Source organism: Chiloscyllium punctatum, chromosome 40 (assembly GCF_047496795.1).
Source record: "Chiloscyllium punctatum isolate Juve2018m chromosome 40, sChiPun1.3, whole genome shotgun sequence".
Lineage (NCBI taxonomy): Eukaryota > Metazoa > Chordata > Chondrichthyes > Orectolobiformes > Hemiscylliidae > Chiloscyllium > Chiloscyllium punctatum.
In genome coordinates, this window is record NC_092778.1 from 62,205,608 (window position 1) to 62,228,007 (window position 22,400).

Genomic DNA, 22,400 nt, shown 5'->3' on the forward strand with positions numbered 1-22,400 from the left:
ATAGGATTATGGAAGGATTGGACACTCTGGCAGGAGGAAACATATTTCCGCTGATGGGGGAGTGCCGAACCAGAGGACACAACTTAAAAATACGGGGTAGACCATTTAGGACAGAGATGAGGAGAAACTACTTCACCCAGAGAGTGGTGGCTGTGTGGAATGCTCTGCCCCAGAGGGCAGTGGAGGCCCAGTCTCTGGATTCATTTAAGAAAGAATTGGATAGAGCTCTTAAAGATAGTGGAGTCAAGGGTTATGGAGATAAGGCTGGAACAGGATACTGATTGGGAATGATCAGCCATGATCATATTGAATGGCGGTGCAGGCTCGAAGGGCTGAATGGCCTACTCCTGCATCTATTGTCTATTATCTTGCAGCTTCTGACCTGTGAGGAAGCATTGGGGAGATTTTGGAGACAGACAATAATTCTGTAAATTTTAAGTAACTTATGGATAAGAATAAAAGTAATCCTTGGGTGAAAGTACTAAATTATGGAGAGAGTAACTATGACAATATTAAGTAGGAGCTGGTGAATGTAGGTGGTGGTGGCTGACATGTGAGAAGCTTTTAAAGGCCAATTGATTAACATGCAGATACAGCATGTTCCTATGAAAATGAAGGATAAGGATGGCAAGATTCTGGAAACTTGGATAACGAGAGAAATTGTGAACTTAGAAAGAAAAAGGGAACAAACGTAAGACTTGGGAAACTGAAGACAAACTGAGTCTCAAGAGAGATTTTTTTAAAACAAGCAGAAAAGTTCTTAAACAAGGAAATAAGATCTCTAAAAGGGACATGAAATGATCTTGGCAAACAGCATTAAGGAAAATCCCAGGACCTTTTAGACATATAGGGAGCAAGAAGGTAGCTAGGGAAAAGCTAGCTCCACTAAAGTGCAAAGGAGGAAATTTATGCATGGAGCCAGAGGTGGTGCGTGAGGTCCTTAATGAATACTTTATATTGGCATTCACAAAGGAAAAGGACATGATGGATTTTGAGTCTAGAGAATGGTATGTTGATTATTGTGGGGCATGCTAATATAAAAAAGGTGATGGAGTTGGATGTTTGTAAAGCATTAAGGTAGATCTGATTGGATCTACCTCTGAATATTGAAGGAAGCAAGGGAGGAAATCTTTGTGTGAAATCTTTGTATCCTGTTGAGTCACTGGCGATGTCCCAGAGTATTGGGAGTGTTTGTGTTTCACAAGGTTGAATAAGTTTTTTGAGGAATTAAGAAAGATGGTTGAGGACAGGATGGTGGATGTTCTCTACCTGACTTTAACAAGGTCTTTGATAAGGTCCTCATACCAGGCTGAGACACAAGATGAAGTCTCATGGGATCTGTGATGAACTCGTAAGATGGATACAGAGCGAGCTTGGTCATAGAAGACAGTGTAGTAGTGGAAAGGGTGCTTTTCTTACTGGAGATCTCTGACCAGTGGTGTTCCACAGGGATCATGCTGTAACATAAATGATTTGGAGGAGAATGTTGGTTGCCTGATTAGTAAGTTTATGGACAACATAAAGATTGGGGGAGCTGCAGATAGTGAGGAGGATTCTCAGAAGACATAGCAGGACACAGATACGCTGGAGACTTGGGTGGAGAGATGGCAGATGGAATTTAATCTTGACAGGTGTGAGGTGATGCACTTTGGAAGGCCTGATGCAAGAAGAAACTGTACAAGAATATGGCAGAACCCTTAGAAGCATTAATGTACAGAGGGATCCAGGAATACAGGTGCACAGTTTCCTGAAAATGGCAACATAAGGTGGTCAAGAAGGTATATGGCAGACCTTGCCTTCATCAAGTCATGTTGCCTCTATATCGAGCTTTAATTAGGCCACATTTGGAACATTGCGTACAGTTCTGGCTACCATACTACAGGAAGTATGTGGATGCTTTTGAGATAGTGCAAAAAAGGTTTACCAAGATGTTGCCTGGCTTGGTGGGTATCAGGTCTGAAGAGAGATTGGACATATTTGGTTTGTTCCCATTAGACTTCAGAGGCTGAAGAGTGACCTGATGGAGGTTTACAAAATTGAGACACATGGATAAATGGTTAGTTAAAGTCTGTATCCTAGGGTAAAATTTTCAATTATGAGGGACATAGATTTAAGGCAAAAAGGGGAAAGTTTAAAGGTGTTGTGAAGCAAGTTTTCTTCACACAACTGGTAAGTGCCTGGAATGCACTAGCAGAGGAAGTGGTAGCTGAGATATAATAGCAACATTTAAGAGGTATTTGAGATACATGAATAGATATGGAATAGAGGGATGTGAACTACCAGGAGGCAAAAAGATTTTAATTTAGAAAGATGTCATGTTACAGCACAGGCATTGTGGGCCGAAGGATCCATTCCTTTGCAGTACTGTCCTTTGAAGAGCTTGGCTTTGCATCTTGTTTTCTGACTGCAGTTTGCCTAATATCTCTTGATTCTGCACTTAATATACATTACGGTGTATGTCTGTCTTTCATTAACCACTCTTAGCACACAAAAACATTTTTGTTAAAGGTTTGTTGAAGGATTAATTTTAAAATATTTTTAAAATTCCATAAATTTATCTAACTAGACATAAATAACATAATTGCTTATTAAATCTTTAATAGCAATTGTAAAGTATGCTTCACAATGTTTGTTTTCACTTTAGGCAGCATGGAATAAGTCTGGATCAACTGTGGCCTACCCTTGTCATGCTATAGTAGTGGTAATGGAAATAGATACAGGGCAGCAGAGATTTTTCATTGGACATACAGATAAGGTATGATCAATGTATTTGCTGTTTTATAATCTCTTGAGTTCTATTTTCAGAAAGATTTTGGTGTGTATTATGTAGATTTGTTCTTTGTGTAGCGATCTGCAGCCAAGCATCTATAACTCTTGATCAAGCAATGACTATTTCTTGATTTTGAGTTGTCCCTGTCCCTGTCCCTCTGGTACACCCTTTTATGACTTTCTAATGGCTTCATTGTGGCCACAGAATTATGTCCTACTAAATTTCAACACACATTGTGGAACCCTACCAAAGTGCCATGTAGAATAAGTTTCAGCTTTCCACTCAACACTCTCCATTTCTGTTTTGTCTGCTTTCTATCAGGTTTCTGCTTTGTCTTTTAATGGCAATTCAACACTTCTTGCATCAGCACAGACTGGGAATGTGAGTCTGGTCCGAGTTTGGAACTTTAACAAAGGGAACTGTCTGGCAATGTTCAAGACCCATGTACATTCAGTGTCATCCCTTAGGTAAGACTGAGCTATAGATGTGTTTACTCCTTTATTTGTTGGTTATAAGTAAATTGAAACGAAAACATAATTTTTCAATTATTTCTGGAATTGTTTGTACTCAGTAAATCCAAGTATATCATATATTAAATTTAAGTGATGTTGAATGTCTTGTCATAATGTCTCTTGTACTACATGTATTGAGTTTGCTCACTTATTTCCAGTTTCAATAATCATAGTCAATACACTTTATAAAGTGATACTTATCATGCTGAATTAAGATATAATTCTAAATCTTATGAAGGAGAGTATTTGTACATTTTCTTTTACCTATCCCTCCTGTCTATTTGTAATCATGAAATCATTACATTATGTTGTTTTCCTTCATGATGTTATGCTAGGTGGTATTCCAGACAAAATGTTTGTATTTCTCTTGAATCAATTTTGAATTGGCTGTGTATAAAGTGAGGAACAATTTAGTCAACAGTACCGTCTGTTAATAACATAACAGGAATTTTGGCACTTGTGATAATTAGTTGTAACCAAAGATGTGCTGCTGCCATCTGCAAAAAGGGATTGCCTACTGAAAAACCATTCCCCTACTTGGTATTTGTTAGATATTTGATTTCCTTGTAAATGTGATGTCTCAATTTTCTTGCAGTATCTTGATGTTTTATTTAGAAAAATATTGCTGCATAGGCCATTCAGACCTGTTCTAATGGTTCTATTGAATTTTTGTGGTTTTCAGGTTTCTAAGAGTTGCAGCATTAACATGTTCCGAAACTAAATTGATTAATTGCCTTCATAAATAGAGGATACAGTTGCTGGGGTTTTGGTGTCTGTCATAGTGGTTTTTAAAATTCATTTACAGGATGTTAGTGTAGCTGGCTGTTTATTGCCCAAAGGCCAGTTAAGAGTCAACTATTTTGCTGTGGGTCTGGAATCCAGACCAAGTAAGGGTGAGTTTGCCTCCTAAAGGGCATGAGTGAATCAGGTGGGTTTTGCTGACAGTTGACAGTGGTTTCATGGTCATCAGTAGACTCTTAATACTAGATTTTGACTGAATTCAAACTCCACATTTTGAAGCAGGGTCCTTAGAATATTATCCAGATACTGAGTTAATAGTCTAACAATATAACTACAAGGCACCATCTCCCCATTTACACTCATGTATTTGAATTGCTCATGGGAGCTTAAGTGTTAGAATGTTTGTTTGGTCTGAGAATTGCTCTAAAATTATTCATGCTAAACCTTTATTTGTTGATGCAATTCAAGACAGTACCCCAGGATAGTTTGGATTTGTCATATAACAAAGAGTTTTAAAAAGTGTTTCATTTTTCTTCAGTTTTTCATACAATGGGCAAGTTCTCTGCGGTGTAGGAAAGGACAGTCGTGGTAAATCAGTAAGTACTCTTTGTTTTATTCATTTGTGGGATATGGGCAGCATTTGCTGCCCATCCCTAGTTGTCCTGAGAATGTGGTGGTGAGTTTTCCTGCTGAACTGCTGCAATCCGTTTAGTGTTGCTGCACCAATAATGCTGTTAACAAAGGACTTTTAGGACCTGCTGCCCTCGGCCTTTTGGATGATAGTGGTTGTGATTTTGGAATTTACTATCTAAGGAGTCTATTGGTGCATTTCTGCACTGCATCCTGTAGATGGTACTCCCTGCTGCTACATCTAGATGAAACAAATTGCTATTAAATCAGATGAATAAAAATGTTCATTCGTGGCTTGGTTAATACTAGATCCTGTGCCCTTTCAGAACCAGTAACATTTCTCTGACACTTGGACCAAAACAAAATGCTGCAGATTCTTGAAGTGTGACATAGAAGCAAATAATGCTGGAAATACTTTGGGTCAGACAGCATCTGTTGGGAGAGGAATATTCATGTTTCAGGTTTGAAAGGTGAACTGGGGACATACCTTACAGATGAAATGGCAATCACAACCACTTGCAATTCGATGTATTGTATTCACTATTGAATATTTAATCTCCTCTACTTTGGAGAGACCAAGCACAGATGAACTAATTGGGGAACACTTCCATTCATTCTGCAAATATCATTCCAAGATTATAGTAGGTCATCATTTAATTCTTCACCCCATTTCTACTATGCCCCTCTGGTTTTGGCTTCCTGCAATGAAGCGCAAGGAACAGTATCTAATCTTTTGATTTATACAGTTTACAACCTTCTAGATTCAATCAATTTACAAGGAAAGTCACCAACTGGCTCCTTTTGGATGGCAGACGTTGGTCATGGCTTTGCTTTTCTCATTTATACCTTTTCTAGTCCTATCTTTTTGTTTCTGTACCTGGCCCATTAATACCTTTTTGTTTTCTGCTGTCATCTCTCTTATCAATTAATCACTCCAGCTTTTGATTCTACCTACCCTTTTTCTTGCCTCTGTACCTGATTAAAACCTGTGAACATGTCTAACTGTTGCCAGTTCTGATGAATGATCATCCAGCTGAAAAGCTAACTATTTCTCTTTCCACAGATGTTAACTAGTGGGATGGTGTTTTCAGTATTTTCTGTTGTTATGCCTGATATTCTCTATGATACTTAGTGTTTAAGTAGAATTAATCAAACAAGATCATTAGAAGTGCAAATTATAGAACACATGAAGTATTATTCTTGAATAATTGTAAGTTTTTTGAGAAAAAAAATCTTTTCCATGTATTTCAAGCAAATGCTAGGATCACACAAAATTGAGGTTAATGTAAGTTATCATTAACTCTAGTTAGATATCTTACAATGTTATAAACTGTAAATACCTAAAGACAAAGTACTATTACATTCTGCATTCCACAGTTCTGAATAATTTTGCTGATGTTGATATGTAGGCTTCAGGAATCCACAGTCCTACTGCACTGACAGAAGTGCAATGCCCACAACCTGTGAAAGAATAAAAACAAATCAGTTGTTGTTTAGCCAAACATAAATCCTCATTGTATTCCAGGACATGTTACTGTAAGGATACATTGACAGAAAAAAATGACTTTTAAGCCTCTAGCTTCCTAGTTCAGTAACATGATCACTGTGCCATTGCTTATTTCTAATTTCTATTCCAAATTCCACTGTGATGCTTCATGTTATGTTTTTCAAAGATTGAACTGAAGTTTCAAGATGGCATTCAGGTAGTTTAGCAGATAGAAAATATTGTTTTGTAATTGCTGTTCATTTTCTGGGCATGTTATCAACAATTTAAGTTTCAAAGTTTGGATGGGTGGTCAAAGGTTTTGGAACTTTGGACATATCTGCATGAGAGATCTGAAATATGAGAGTCACAATAATCTGTGCCAATGAGTCTAACAAAAAACCATAATATAATAGTGGTGGCACCATGAGATTCAAATCCACAGCATCAGATTGACTAGTGTATTCAAATAGAAGCTACCACTGAGACAGGGAAACACAATACAAAGTGACTTGATGAGACTCTAAGAAACCATGATATAATGGAAGAGTAGAATTCAAGTTCTAAAAATGTATCCAATTGCAGCCACTTTTCATTTAAGATAATAAAATAAAAAGTGCATTTGAAATTGTCTTTAAAGTTACAGGAAAACATAATCTTTCACTGCAGATGGTGGTAGTTTGGGACACAGCAAAAGTCAGTCGGGATGGCGAAGTAGTAGTGTTAGCAAAAGCTCACACTGAAGTTGACATTCAGGTCATGAAAATAGCTTCTTTTGATGACACCAGGTGGGACATTGAATATTTTTATATTGAGCTTTCTTTCTAAAATGATGTATTCCCTGTAAGTAACAATTTGTTCTCCCATAGTATGACTGTTTTATAACTAATTGGTTATTTTTCCTGAATTGCATTGAAACTGCATGTGAGTTCAAGAGAATATTATAAACTCAGATGAAATATTTACAAGGAAGATCTAGCATCTAGCACATAGACATTTGGCTTAATTAGTGTTTACAAATCTTATTCCCCTTCATCTCATTTCAATCTTTCAACATATCTTTCTATTTTTCCTGTAGTGTACTCTGTTTATTTTTGAAAGAATCAAAGCTTTTTAACCTTAACCACTTCCTGTAATAGAGTTCCAAAGTCTAACAAAAGAGATTAGATTTTCCTTATTTCCTTACTGGATTCATTAGATTAGATTAGATACCCGACAGTGTGGAAACAGGCCCTTCAGCCCAACAAGTCCATACCAAATCTCCAAAGAGTAACCCACCTAGACCTATTCCCCTATATTTACACCTGACTAATGTACCTATCACTATGGGCAATTTAGCATAGCCAATTCACCTGGCATGCCCATCTTTGGATTGTGGGGGGAAACTGGAGCACCCGGAGGAAACCCACACAGACACGGGGAAAATGTGCAAACTCCACACAGAAAGTCACCCGAAGCTGGAATCAAACCCAGGTCCTTGGTGCTGTGAGGCAGTAACTACCTTATATTTATGCCCCTAGTTGTTTATTAGTTTTTGATTCTGTTACAAGTGGGGACATTCAATCCATGTCCATTTGTAAAACCAATTATAATTTTAAAAATCTTTTCACTGATCTTGAAGTCTTTTTTTTTCTAAAGAAAAGGCCCTAATCTCATTATCTGCTCCAACAATTGTAATCTTTCAAATCTAGTACCACCCTTGAAAATTGTTTTTGTACTTGCAGTACTTAAAGTACAGCGACTAAAATTTTGTTTAGTGCAAGCTAGTCAGGCTCATGCAAGTTTAATGTAACTTCAGTATTTTTGAACTTGAATCTTATTCCCCCCAGAAATAAGTTACAGTTCTTTAAAAGCAATTTTTATTGCTCTGATATTGTTAATGATTTGTTCACTTGTATCCCTTGATCCCTTTATTCTTCTATTCCATTCAGATTCTTGTTTTCCAAGAATAAATGGAACCATTGTGGCATTGTGACTTTTCGGTGATAGGCTCATTATTTGTCTAACAGGATGGTGTCATGTGGAAGAGATAACATCCGCCTGTGGCGAGTTCGAAATGGAGCACTACGATCTTGCCCAGTAAACCTGGGTGAATATCATTGTTTGGAATTTACAGATGTAGCTTTTGAAGAAGGGCATCTGGCTGACAAAGATCCTGCTGACCGAATGCTGTAAGGCCGAAAGTAAACAAAATTTAAAAAAAAGTTTGCCAAGATTCAATCCAGTCACATGAACTAATTTGATCAAACCTGTTAATCTGTGTTCCATTTTATGTTTTTTAATTGTTTTAAAATCCACATATTTTCACTGAGACAGAATATGCCTGACCCATTTTGTTAGCTGTCAATCAAATAATAGCAAGAAGCAGTTTGGGATACCTTTCTTGTTAATTGCCTGGATCATATTGAGATTTTTATTGGCCTTAATGTTCACTCCAAAATATCAGTGTTTCAACCTATTTTCTTTCTTGATAAATACAATGCTCAGGCCAATAACTCATTCAGACAAACGTATCATGAAATGGCATGGTTGAACTGAATAATTTAGGTAGGATAAGGATAGAAACTATAAGTACGAGGCTGGTGACTTTCTGATGATCACTAATTGGGAAATGAAATTAAGGTTTTTAAGTTTTCCTCTATTATCGGGGTAGGTTGAAGTTTTTGTGCTGAAGTAAGGGTTAGGTATTTATCATCTTTGGTGAGATTGTGCTGGATTCATACACCTCTCTTTCATAAAATCTCTTTTAATCTTTAGTTCCTTAATTCCCAAATAAATTGGGTACAGGTGGCTGATCTTCTCAACCAGGGAGTGAAGATGGAAATCCACCCTAACAGAATTTTATGTCCATACATAATTTGTTTATCCACAGTTTGTAGTTTATTTTGGTGGGGCAGAGGACGGAGGGAAAGAAATGTGAAACTTTATCTTCTGAAGTCTAGGCAGTTTTCCTGTCAACTGAGGGACCATACACTAGTGTAATTTAGCTAATTTAATGCAGACCATTGATGACACACAGGAATTCCATGTTCTCCTGATTCAGCTGCAAGATAAACCTGGGATTGTGGAATAATTGATGTCCTTCATGGAAAGGCAACTAAAGGAATAAAGTAGTAATGGAAGCAATGTACCTTTTCAAAAGTATGATCCTGAGATCTGAAGGGATTTAATAGGATCCGTGTTCTTGAATCAAGACTGACACTTGTGACTTCAAGTTGTACTTCACAATCTCTGATCCTGTCCCTGCCCCTGCCCTTAACCGTTCACCATTAATCAAGTTTGGACACAAGATAGGTCATCAATATCGACTGTCTGAATACCAACTGTGCATTTATTTCTATTATTTTGCTCAATTACAGATTTGCTTGCAGTAAAAGTGGACATATCATTGAAATCGATTATAAAAATGTTGTGATTAAGAATGCCCGTCGCTTGTTTCCCTCACAGCAAAAGCATTCACAACAACAAGAAACTGTGACATTTAATGCAGGTAAGAGACTGCATTTCTCTGCAAGGATAATAACTTGCATGTGTTCAGTAAAATTAAATGATACATTGTGTAATAAACTTTAGTTATCAAATTGAAGTTTTTGGAAAGTTTGGTCATTGTGGCAGCATGGCTATATGCAACACAAACATTATTTGCCACTTCCACAATATATAATCCAAAGTTATTTTTCCTAAAGGCTTGTGTTTACTGTGAAGAAAGACGTGAAGACTTGGGGAAGTTAGTGGTCATATCTTGGAGACAATCCATCTCACAGTGGGGGAGGTTTTGGATGTATTAGAATGTAAGAAGGTGGATAAATCTGATCCTGACCAGAATTATCCAAGACCACTGCAAGAGGCTAGAGGAGAAATTGTGAGGGTCCTAGCTGATACTTTTGCATCGTGGTTAGCTACGGGTGAAGTCCTAGAAGACTGGGTGATAGTGAATGTTGTGCCATTATTCAAGAAGGGCTGCAAAAGAAAACCTGGGAACTATAGACCAGTAAGCTTAATATCTGTAAGTTACTTGAGAAGATACTGAGAGATAAAATATACATGCATTTACAAAGACAGTGTTTGATTAGGAATTCTCAGCATTGTTTTGTGCATGGGAAAGTTCTTTTGAAGTGACCAGGAAGGTTGATGAGGGCAGGGCAGTATGCCTTTGATAAGATTTCACATGGTTTGCTACTCTGGAAGGTTAGATTACATGGAATCCAGGAGGAGCTGGCAAATTGGCTACACAATTGGTTTGATGGTAGGCAGCAGAGGGTAATAATGGTAGGATGATCATTGCACTGGAGGCCTGTGACCAGTGGTGTGCCTCAGGGCTCAGTGCTGGGCCCTTTACTGTTTGTTATCTATAACCAATGATCTGGATGAGAATGGACAAGGTATGATGCATAAGTTTGCAGATGTCACTAAAATAGGCGATATCTTTGTCAGTGAGGAAGGTTATCAGAAATTGCAGCAGGACCTTGATCAGCTGTGGAAGTGGGCCGAGAAATAGCAAATGGAGTTTAATATAGGTGAGTGTGAGGTCTTACATATTGGAAAGTCAATTCAAGGTAGGAGTTTTGTGGTGAATGGTAGGGCCTTAAGGAGTGTAGTGGAACAGAGGGGCCTTAGAGTTCGGGTGCACCGGTCTCTGAAAGTGAAGTCACAAGTATCCTTCATCAGTCAGGGCATTGAGTATAGAGGTTCAGAAGTCATATTGCAGTTGTACAGGACGTTGGTAAGGCTGCACTTGGAATATTGTGTTGAATTTTAGTCACCTTGCTATAGGAAGGATGTTATTAAATTGGAGGGAGTAGAGAAGAAGTTTACAAGGATGTAGCCTGGACTCAAGGGTGTGCATTATAGGGAGAGGCTGGACAAGCTAGGACTATTTTCTTTCGGAAATTGAGGGTGGGATCTTAGTGTATAAAATCATGAGGCATGGGTAGGGTGAATGCGCTCTGTCTTTTTCTCAGGGTTAGGGAATCAAGGACTGGAGGCTGTCAGTTTAGGGTTAGAGGGGAAAGAATAAAAGGGAACCTGAGGGGCAACTTTTTTATACCCAGGGTGGTGTGCATATAGAATGAGCTGCCAGTGAAAGTGGTTGAGGTGGGTACATTAACAGCGTTTAAAAGGCATTTGGACAAATACATGGATGTGGAAAGGATTAGAAGGATGTGGACCAAGTGCAGGGAAATAGGGTTAGCGTGGATGGACATTTTGGTTGGCATGGACCATTTTGGGCCAAAGGGCCTGTCTGTGCTGTAGTGCTGTAAGACTCTGACTCTCATGTGTTTTGATGGGTCATGATGGAGTAAAAGGAAAAAGATTGATTTCTCCCCCACTCTAACTGAGAAGAGTTGCTGAGCCCTACTATTAACTGGGCAGAAGTATAATGGGCTAACAAATGCTTAAGGTTTGTGGTTTAAAAGGAAGTAAAATTGAAGAAAACTCAGGCGGAAGTTGTGAATCTGGAACATCATTTTAAAAAAAATTCTTTGTGTAGAAAAGGAAAATGTAGGAATAAATGGGTCAGCTAGGCTTCTGATGTACACATAAAACCTATTGTTTCTACAAATAATGCTGCTGAAAAATTTAGTGCAATGCACTTTCCCCTGTGCTCAGGGAAAAGTTTGATTTCAGGATCGGTGTCCTTCATCAGTGCTTATTTTTGAATGTTTTCAGCCTAGACATAATTGGAAATCCAGCAGATGGTGCTTTGCAGCTTTGAAATAAATGGAATGGGACATTGTTGCATTAATGTATCCATGATAATCATTCATTTATCTCATATGAAGTCTAATTGAAAATAAAACAGCAGACCTTAAAATCTGACAGTCTGAAAAATGGGATGGGAGAATTTACCTACATTCTATATATCAAAAGATAAAATGAGTTTTCAATTTGTCTAAGATTTATTCTGCAACTGTTCTCCATTGTAATAACAATCTACCTTTCAGAAATATTTCACATGGACTGCGTATTAATTCATGAATTCTTCATTCGGCTGTGATTGATTGTTTATAGTATTCCATTCTACGTGAGGTTAGCAGTCCACATTGTACAGACCCTTTTTAACCCAGTTATGACCTGATGGGCTGAACTTTCAGATTCCATAAAGAAAACGATCAAACTTATGACATTTTCCTTTGCTGTCTAAATATGCATTCAAACAGCATTCAGACACTAGCTTGAATGGTTCAGGTGAAGTCAGGAGAAAGCACATGTGCATTTTAAGAATGTCTGAAGATTGGAACTCACATGTTTTTGTGATAATTGTTCAGACAAATAGGATTAGTATGCTAAATAATCTTCTTTAAATTCCAGGTGCTGGTATAGCCATCAATAGCATTAGCGTTTCTGCTGCTTTCTGCGCCACAGGATCTGATGATGGTTACTTGCGTCTTTGGCCTTTGGATTTCTCCACTGTCTTTCTGGAAGCAGGTGACTTAGTGGATAATTGTCCTTATTTACTTGACATCAATCCCTAGTAGGTCGTTGTTGTGGGTCTCAGCATGTTGTCACAAATGCACATTGATTCGTCCAAGTACCTTTAGAAGGAAGATCGAGAAACAGTATCCTGATCGGCAAAAAGATTGTGCTATGGACAGGAACCACTGAACTACCTTTCCAGTTATTCCTTCCATCCATACCACCATATGTATGTAAAGGGGAAGTTGATAAGTTAACAGTAGAGTTATGCGCTGACGGCTCATAATTATATATAGACAGAATCTATTTGTAGAAAGTACTAATTCTTAAGAGCAGAAACCTGCTCTGTGCTTTCTGTTGACCTCGATCTACAAGACTATGTACTTTGTAAAATCTTCAACTTTTGTGATGATTGTGGGAACATTGAAAAATCAAGCCCCAATGTGCTATCTCAGTAACGTGTAACACAATGTCCTAAAATGCAAAGTTAAAAATTACACAACACCACGTTTAATTGGAAGCAGTAGCTTTCGGAGTGCTGCTCCTTCATCAGGTGATTGTATTGTACATAATTGTAAGATACAAATTTATAGCAAAAGTTTACAGTGTGATGTAACTGAAATTATATATTGAAAAATACCTTGATTGTTTGTTGAGTCTCTCATCTGTTAGAATTACCACTTTAGTTTCACTTCTTTCATATGTAAATCGCAAAACGTTTTTTTAGAAGTTACATTCTCAAGTGAACTTTAACAATTGGTGCCATGTCAGCCCAGATAATGTATTGGGTATTAGCACCTCTGTGTGCTGCTGTCTGTGCCATAATGTTTAGACTGATTCTAATCTAAAAAATTAGTTAAACTGCATGAATCCATGTAAGATTCTGTTTTGAGCAAAGTACGATGTAACTCTAAGTACAAATTCACCCCACAAACTGTGTGTGTGTATAAGTAAAGGGGTCTAAGTCTGTGAGAGTGTGTGTGTGTGTGTGTGTGTTGCAATGGGGTCACCTGTAGTGTGAACTGAACCCACTCCTACACACGCACACGCACTCGCACTCTTATACATACGCACATGCGCGCGCACACGCATGCACACACACTCCTACACCCCCCACACATGCACTCATATACACACACAAGCACCCGTCTTCAGACACATATGCTCCCACACATTCATATGCACCCACTCACAGACTTAGACCCCTTTACACACACAGTCTCTCTCGCCCCCCTCTCTCGCCCCTCTCTCTTTCTTTCTCTTTCTCTCTCTCTTTCTTTCTCTTTCTCTCTCTCTTTCTTTCTCTTTCTCTCTCTCTCTCTTTCTTTCTCTCTCTCTCAGCCACTAGAAACCCGACGCACGCACGCACATACCAACATGCACACAAAGACATATGGCACAGTCAGCAGCACACGGAGGTGCTAATGCCCAATGCATTATCTGGGCTGACATGATGCCAATTGTTAAAGCTCACTTGAGAATGTAACTTCTAAAAAAAACATTTTGCGCTTTACATATGAAAGAATTACCACTTTAGTTTCACTTCTAACAGATGAGAGACTCAACAAACAATCAAGGTATTTTTCAATGTATAATTTCAGTTACATCATACTGTAAACCTTTGCTATAAATTTGTATCTTATAATCATGTACACCACAACCACCTGATGAAGGAGCAGGCTCCAAAAGCGAGTGCTTCCAATTAAACCTGTTAGACTATAACCTGGTCAGATTAGATCAGATTACTTAGTGTGGAAACAGGCCCTTCAGCCCAACAGGTCTACACTGACCTGCCGAAGCACAACCCACCCAGACCCATTCCCCTACATTTACCCCTTCACCGAACACTACGGGCATTTTAGCATGGCTAATTCACCTAACCTGCACGTGTTTGGACTGTGGAAGGAAACAGCACCTGGAGGAAACCTACACAGACACTGGGAGAATGTGCAAACTCCACACAGACAGTCACCTGAGGCGGGAATTGAACCCGGGTCACTGGTGTTGTGTGATTTTTAATTTCGTACACCCCAGTACAATGCTGGCATCTCCAAATCCTAAAATACAGTTTGTTTCCAACTGGGAAGTCAGTGGTTAATCCATTGCTTTCTACAAGTAAACTGTGCAGTTTTGGCTGGCTAATCTCATTATGACCCCTGTACAAATTTGGAGATATCTAAACTTTGAGTCTCTGTACTTGAGTAACTATTTTTATTCACTCATGGCAAAAGATTTTTGTTTCCTTAATGCACTTTAAAGGGCTCGATTTGTGTTTTTTTTCAGTAGCCTGACAATGCTTTTGTTCATGTCAGATGCCCATCTAACTGAAAAGCAGATATGAAAATTGGCTTATGAAAACTTTTGCTCCTGGTCTTAGTAAAGTGTCTTTTACTCCTTGCATTACTTTCACAAAGTAAGTTTTAAAATTTCGGTATGGTATAAATTAATATTAATGGCTGAACATACTGAATTGCTTAATGTCTACATTTATTTACAGAACACGAAGGTGGTGTTAGCTTTGTAAGTATTGACCCTAATGGACTGAAAGTGCTTGCAGCAACCACTACAGGTAACCTAGGATACCTGGATATACCCAGTAGAGGTTATACCACATTAATGAGGTCACATACAAACAAAATTCTAGCTTTCTCAGTTGATGGGATAAGGAGGCATCTTGTTACTGTATCTGAAGACTGCACTATTCGTGTGTGGGACCTAGACTCTATGCAACAGGTATGTATATTCAAATTGAGCAGTAAAGATTTTTATATTTAGAGGTATGTGTATTTGGAGAGTTCCGTTGGAAAATGTCAACCTTTCCTAAATTACTATTCTCACTTGTCATAACTGGTCACTTAGGGTTTAGGATATAATGAAATGTAAAACAGGCCTCAGCCTAAATTTTACTTACAGTTCTCTTTCATAGTTATCTCATTAGAGAAATAATATGATTGCAGTTGTATAATGCACCACGGTTAGTTCTGTTGAGAAATACATTTCCCTTTTATTAAAAATAGCAAAAATATTGTACATAACACCATTTTCTCTGCCTCACGCTCTCACATATTTTCTCCCACTCCAAAGGAAAACTTGATACTCAAACTCTTTCAATAAAAGAATTGTATGCTTGTAAGTGATTTTGTCTTGCTGTGTGTTCTCACATCTGAAGAAGTTAGAAGTGAGATGATTTCTTTAAATTCAAACAAATATGTTAACTTGTATTGATAATGCAGTTGCCATGCAGTTAAATGCATATTTTCATGAATAATAGATGTACGACTTTGTGAGTGCTGAAGAGACACCGTGTGCTGTGACATTTCACCCCACACAGCAAATTTTTGCTTGTGGATTCAGCAGTGGAGTAGTGCGAGTTTTCAATGTGGGGAATTCCAGTCTTCTGGCTGAACAACGGTGAGTTCTCAACTCTACAGCAGTTCATTTTTGATTATGAACATGTTTTTATTTTCTAATTTATTTTGTCCAAGCTTTTCAAAGTATACTTTGCTATGGAGAGGATGAATGAAGTTTCTGACCCTGGTTTTGCTAATATTTTGTGTGTGGTTTCCAGACAGCACAGAGGACAAGTGATTGGACTTGTGTTTTCCCCCAGTGGAGAGTATATGTACAGTGCTGGGTCCCTGGGTTCATTGGCTCTGTACAATGCAACTGAAGATAGTCACCATGTTATCAGGATCTTGGGTAAGGTATAGAGTTAAATCCAGCTGATAATTGCTCACCCGCTTACAGCACTTTCCAATGGCCATTGCCTTAATTGCAGGGTTAAGTGGTGCTTTATGTGGGATGCTTGTAACGAGGTAACTAGTTTGAGGGAATTCAGTGAAAGAGTAGTTTAGAACAAGTAGCCGAGTGCCATGTTACCTGAGGCCAAAATGGCTGCTGTCTCATAACTGCAGTCACTGGTTTTATACATGATTATATTTTTAGTTTACTGAAACATGATTTAGAGTAGGAAGTAACAGGGTGCAAACTGAACAAAGTTCATAGTCTCAAATTAAACAAAGAAACAAATTTTGTGCCAAAAACATTGCGAAATGAGGACATGCGAACTAGGAGCAAGAATAAGTGTTTTGCCCAGGCCCCACTTGCTCTGCCATTCAATAAGATCATGGCTGACTTGGTTGTAACCTCATAACCACAGAAAGGATGTTCCTGATGGTGTTGAGTCAGGAATCGAGGGTCATAGTTTAAGGATAATTGGTAAACCTTTTTAAGATTGAGCTGAAGAGAAACTTCTTGTCTCAACGTGGTGAGACTGTGGAGTTCACTGTCACAGAAATTGGCTGAGACCAAAACATTGTGTTTTCAAGAAGGAAGTAGGTGTAGCTCTCATAGCTAAAGGCATCAAGGGATATGGAGAGAGGATGGGATGGGTATTGAGCTCGATGATCAGCCATAATCATAATGTTTGGGAGAGCAGACCCAAAGAGTTGAATGGCCTGTTCCTATTTCTTCTTCCACCTTTACAAGAAAATAGTTCCAAAGACTGAACTCATTGAGAGGTTTTATGTCATCTGTTTTAAATGGGTGACCCCTGATTTTTAAAGAGAGATCCTAGTCTTTGATACTCCTTTAGGAGAAAACATCCTTCCCACATCTACTCAGTCAAGACCTCTCAGAATCTTAGTTGCTTCAATCAAATCACTTCTTGCTTTTCTAAATTCCAGTGGATATGAACCTATCCTGTGCAACCTTTCCTCATAAGACATTGACTCCTTCCTGGTGTTAGTCTAGTAAATCTCTGAACTGCTTCCAATGCATTTACGTTCTTCCTTGAATCAGATAACCAAAACGGTGCACAGAACTTCAGATGTGGTTTCACCAGCACTCTGTAAAACTGAAGCATTACCTCCCCTACTTTTTATTCAGTTAGTCTTGTGATAAATGATAACATTGTATTTGCTTTCCTAATTCTTTGCTGTCCCTGGTGTCCTTTTGTAATTCATCCACTAGGATACCCAGATCCTTCTCCATCTCAGAGTTCTGCAATCTCTCACCATTTAAATAATATGCTTCTAGTCTATTCTTTCTGCCAAAATTCCAAACCTTAACTATTTTACAATGGTGTCAAAAGTGAGAACTGCAGATGCTGGAAACCAGAGTTTAGATCAGAGTGGTGCTGGAAAAGCACAGCAGGTCAGGCAGCATCCGAGGAGCAGGAAAATCGATGTTTCGGCCAAAAGCCCTTCATCATGATGAAGGGCTTTTGCCCGAAACGTCGATTTTCCTGCTGCTCAGATGCTGCGTAATCTGCTATGCTTTTCCAGCACCACTCTGATCTATTTTACAATGGTGTCAACACTTAAAAACCACTAATTGGCTGTCAATCACTTTGGAGTATCCAGGGATTTTCAAATTTGAATAGATAAGTGAAAGATTATTTTATTGACTTAGTGAACTGTTATCTCTGGAGGCCCTTAATGAACTATCATTTAGCCCATCCCTTTTCTTAACTGCTGTCCATTGACAGCATTATTCCAAAGTACTGTTCAATTTTGTTTATGCTACAACCCCAAATTCTACTTTGTGAGCACCTCGCCCAACTTTTCCACTTTTTCTGATCTGATCTATCTGTTTGTGGTTGACCTGAGTCGAGCCCCCCTTGAGTAGAAACGTCCTTTTGAGTATTGGGAAAACTAAAACCTACATATTTAGCCCCAGCACAAACTCTGTTCCATAGCCACTAACTCAGTTCTTCTCTGCTGTCTGATGCCAAACCAAAATGTTTGCAACTATGGCATCCTGTTTGAGATTATCTTGAAACCACATATTTTCTTCATCAGCAAGCGCCAATTTCTCTCTCTGTAACATTGCCTGTCTCAATTCAACTACTGGTGAAACCTTGGTCCTTACCTTTGGAATAATTAAGTCTAGAGATTACAATGTTATCCTCGCCAACCTTGCACCTTTCACATTCCATAACTTCAACTGATCCAAAATTACTGTTAGCCCAATGCTTAGTGAACTACATTGGCTCCCAATCCAACAACCCTTCGATTTTAAAATTCTTGACCTTCTTTTCAAATCCTTGCAAAGTCTTGCTCCTCCCTTTCTTTGTCTCTTTTCTAACTCTCAAAGTTTCTCCAATTCCTTAAGTTGCTGCACACATAGCAGCTGAGCCTTTAGTTGCCAAGACCCTAAGCTCTGGAATTCCTTCTGTAAATCTCCACACGCCTCTGTCTCTCTTTCTTCAGATGCTCTTTAAAAGTTATTTGGCCAAGCTTTTCATCGTCTGCCCTAATATCTTGTGATTTGGTGTCAAAATTTAAAATGGTTAGTGGTGATAGGATGGTAAGATCAAATGTCATGATGGAGTTCCATGGTTTTCTATCCATTTAAGTTAATTTGCTGAAAAATCTGGAGTTGGATACTCCCTGCCAGATTTTTCATCATGTTCCATTCAGACAATGCTTTGCTTCCAAAGGCTCAAAGGAAAATTCCCCTTGCGTATTGACAGAGAGAAAGGCAAATAGTTTACTCCCCTCACGTGACCGTGAAAGCAATCAGTGCCAAATAATGCTTCAATCTTTTATCTGAGGCAATTTATTTACTCTGTGTACACTGTTCTTCCAGGTAATGTTGTGGCAAGAGGCAGTTATCATGGCCCAGATGCACTTACAGTGAGCAGTGACAGCCGTTACCTGGCTTTTGTGGGCCCATCTGAATACATAGTCACTGTGATGGATGCTCACTCATTAGATGAGGTAATCTGCCATTGTTCGCCAGAGAAATTTTATTAAAGTCATAACACATTAACCCTTTTGTAAATGAAGCTCTTATGTTTTAAGTTAAATATCACAAAACACCAGGTTTTTAACTTTGTACACCCCAGTCCAACACCGGCCGGCATGTCCAAATCATGACTCTTATGTTTTAAATGTTTGTTTGCTGCAATTCTAAATGGACAGCAAATTTGTTTACAGCATTCCTAGTTTCTGCTGTTATTCTGGATCAAGTTAGGCAAACTCATAAATTTCCCTTTCTGTGGGAAAGCATTTACTATTTGATAATTTTACAAGTCTCATGGATGCATAAAAATATCAGCTTGTGAGGTGTCAAGACTTAGAAAAAAATGAAACATTTCCCAGAACAGTGTTTTGTTTCAGGATTTTGGTGGTGCAGAGCAGACCACAACTGTTCCAGTTGTCATGAGAAAGTGATCCTTTTCGTTGAACCAGTATGGTCCTTGAGATGGTGCTGAATAAGAAATTCCAAGTTATTGACCAACAGAGATGCACAAACAGCGATATGTGTCCAAGCCTCCATGATGTGTATTATAGAAATCTACAAGAAAGATCTATCTTTCTCTAGATGTGTACACACAATCTGTGAGAATGTTATTGCAAATTGCCCCAAGGGCTCCCTACCTGATTTGAATGGCATTCATTGATGTTACCCTCCCTTGGATCTTTAAGGGGTCCTACTCAAATCTCCAAATGTTCGAGTACTAGCCAGCATTTTAACCACCATACCCTGACTTGGGCAGCCAACTTTTGTTTGTTCCCTAGTGAATCCTTCCTGTTCCTCCTTGGGTTTCCTATTTGCCTGGTATTTACCTTGACGTACTTGACATTCTCAGGCAGTGTGTCCTACCTTCCACAATTATAACAGGACCCTCTCATCCTTCAGTGAGCCATCCTTGGCTTATTTCCCTCCCGTCTTCCCTATAACTTGTCTAGTTCCTGTTTGTCCCTTGTGAATTTTCTCTCTCTGAATGGCTACAGGGATATTTGTATTCGTTAGGCAGCCTTTTGTATTATTGAACCTCCATTATGTTATGATCACTCAGGCCATCCTAGTTTAATATCTTGCCCTTTATTCCAGACAAAAGTAATTAAGTAATTAATTTTTAAGATTTTAATTACTTAGTTTAGGCTTCCCCATACAATTGATTCCTTACTGAATTGATTCCTCTCATCATTTGATAATGTGATCCTCATTTTAGTTATCATCCACATTATCATCTGTGATTTCCTGACAGTCCTGGTTGGTGATTATCTTTGATTCAGAAAGGTCGCCCATTCCCATTGTTGATTCATTGTGGTCAGATCTCTGGCCATTCTGTTTCTTTATCAGTTGGTGAGCCACTTCATTCTGTTATAAAGACTAATCTTTAGGGCCTGTGCTCATATATTGACCTCCTACTAAAACTTCCAGTACTCATTTTTCTTCTGTATCTTCCAGACATGGCCCTGACACCTCCACCTGTTCATGCCCTGACTATTACAATGGGCCTTTTCCATTTTTAATTTCTTCAGTTTTCCATCAACCAACTCCACTTTCCTGTGTGAGGTGTGCTTTCCCAGAATTTCTACTTCCTTTTGAGTGTTTACTGTTTTCACACTGATCTCTATAACGCTAATGACTGTATCCATACATCTAAACCACCTTTGCTATTCATTTCTGCCTTTTTGGGGCCAATCTGATCACACCTCGACTCATCCTAATGGATACTCTGAGCTCATTGTCTTCCTTGTCCAAGCCTTTAACTTCTCACGGTTTTACTTCACTTTCATTGTTATGGGAAGATCACTTTTCCTCCCCTACTTTGTTTGTGGTGCTATCTGTTGAATCAGATTTCCTACTGGTGTCCCTGTTCGTCTTTGACAGAAGACTAGAGGGAATTCCCTTCGCTGAAGTACCTTCACTAAACTACATCACTGCACCAGCTTCTCAAGATAACTTAGTCGCTTAATTGAATTAACCATAATTCTTAAGGAAGCAATTGCAAGTTACAGTTCCAACTACAATTGTGTTACCTAGGACCTTGACCTGTTAGACATTAAACCCAATATTCCTAACTTAATTTCTTTATTTAATACTCTCAATGTTCCAATGTCTGTTTTCTGATTGTGTTGTAGGTCCCTTTGTAGAATTGACCGATCTCGACCATCTTACTTCAGTGCCTTTAGTAACAGAAGCATGTCATGAGCTGTTTGCACCTATTCTATTGGCTTGGTCCATCTTAACCAGTTCTGAACAGGAGTCATTTTCCTTGAAGTCTTAATTCAGTTTCTTTCTCCCTAGAGTTGCTGAGTTTCTTCAGTACTTTGTTTTTATTTCCCACCAACTGGAGTCTCCTCCATTAGTTCATTTTGTTCTGTTTGGTTTGCTTTTGTATAATAAAGCTAATTTGTTTTAAGCTGTGGAATCTTAGTTCATTCTTTTTCTAAAGTTGGTTCATCTTTAAATGATGCTTGTTGCTCAGAGCTAAGCTGTAAGTAGAGAGGTTTGCTCACTTGGTGCCCTCAGCCTTGCTTTAAGCAACCTACTGATCTGTGAAATGTGTGCAAGGATTATTATCATGCATTTAAATTTTGATTTGATAAATATGACAGGGCTGTTTTGTAACCAGAGAAAAGCAGCTTCTGCTGTCATGTGCTTCATTCATTAAAGGAAACATGATAAAATCAGGGATTGAAAGTAGTTAACTGAATCATGCACATTTTCAAAGTTTTCAGTAGTAATCTGAACCTTTTCTACTTTAAGATGTCCTGTAGCTTATTAAGTAATTTGTGGAGACACTTATTTCAACAGTGTGACCACTACAATGCAGGTTTGTCTGTTATTAGCAGCAAGAGTCTGTTTTCAGATATAACCTTTCTCTTACAGATAATGCTTATAGATGTTAGTATTCTGGACCTGGAGACGACAACGCTTGACACCGCTGTCAAAGTCTGCTATTCATCCGCTGCAATTAACCAGCTGCTCGTGACCACTTCCTCTAATAAGATTCTGTGGCTGAATGCAAGGACAGGGAAATTAATTCGGGAGGTAGGTATCTTGTGGTGAGGATGTTTCCTAATAAAACGTAATTAACTGGTACTTG

At 38.5% G+C, this 22,400-nt stretch overlaps 1 protein-coding gene across 4 annotated transcripts in view; it reads left to right on the plus strand.

Moving 5' to 3' along the window:
* wdr90 (WD repeat domain 90) overlaps positions 1-22,400 on the plus strand; it is a 101,289-nt gene that overhangs the window by 50,333 nt on the left and 28,556 nt on the right. For all 4 annotated transcript variants that reach the window (XR_011954962.1, XM_072560093.1, XM_072560095.1 and 1 more), the window contains exons 13-24: positions 2,645-2,755; positions 3,092-3,237; positions 4,562-4,619; positions 6,806-6,924; positions 8,146-8,307; positions 9,496-9,626; positions 12,449-12,565; positions 15,051-15,286; positions 15,825-15,964; positions 16,122-16,252; positions 19,145-19,275; positions 22,184-22,345. Coding sequence is in view for 3 of the 4 variants with exons in the window: in XM_072560093.1 (XP_072416194.1) it covers positions 2,645-2,755; positions 3,092-3,237; positions 4,562-4,619; positions 6,806-6,924; positions 8,146-8,307; positions 9,496-9,626; positions 12,449-12,565; positions 15,051-15,286; positions 15,825-15,964; positions 16,122-16,252; positions 19,145-19,275; positions 22,184-22,345 (1,644 nt within the window). In the remaining variant the exon portion in view is untranslated. The remainder of the gene's footprint in view (positions 1-2,644; positions 2,756-3,091; positions 3,238-4,561; positions 4,620-6,805; positions 6,925-8,145; positions 8,308-9,495; positions 9,627-12,448; positions 12,566-15,050; positions 15,287-15,824; positions 15,965-16,121; positions 16,253-19,144; positions 19,276-22,183; positions 22,346-22,400) is intronic.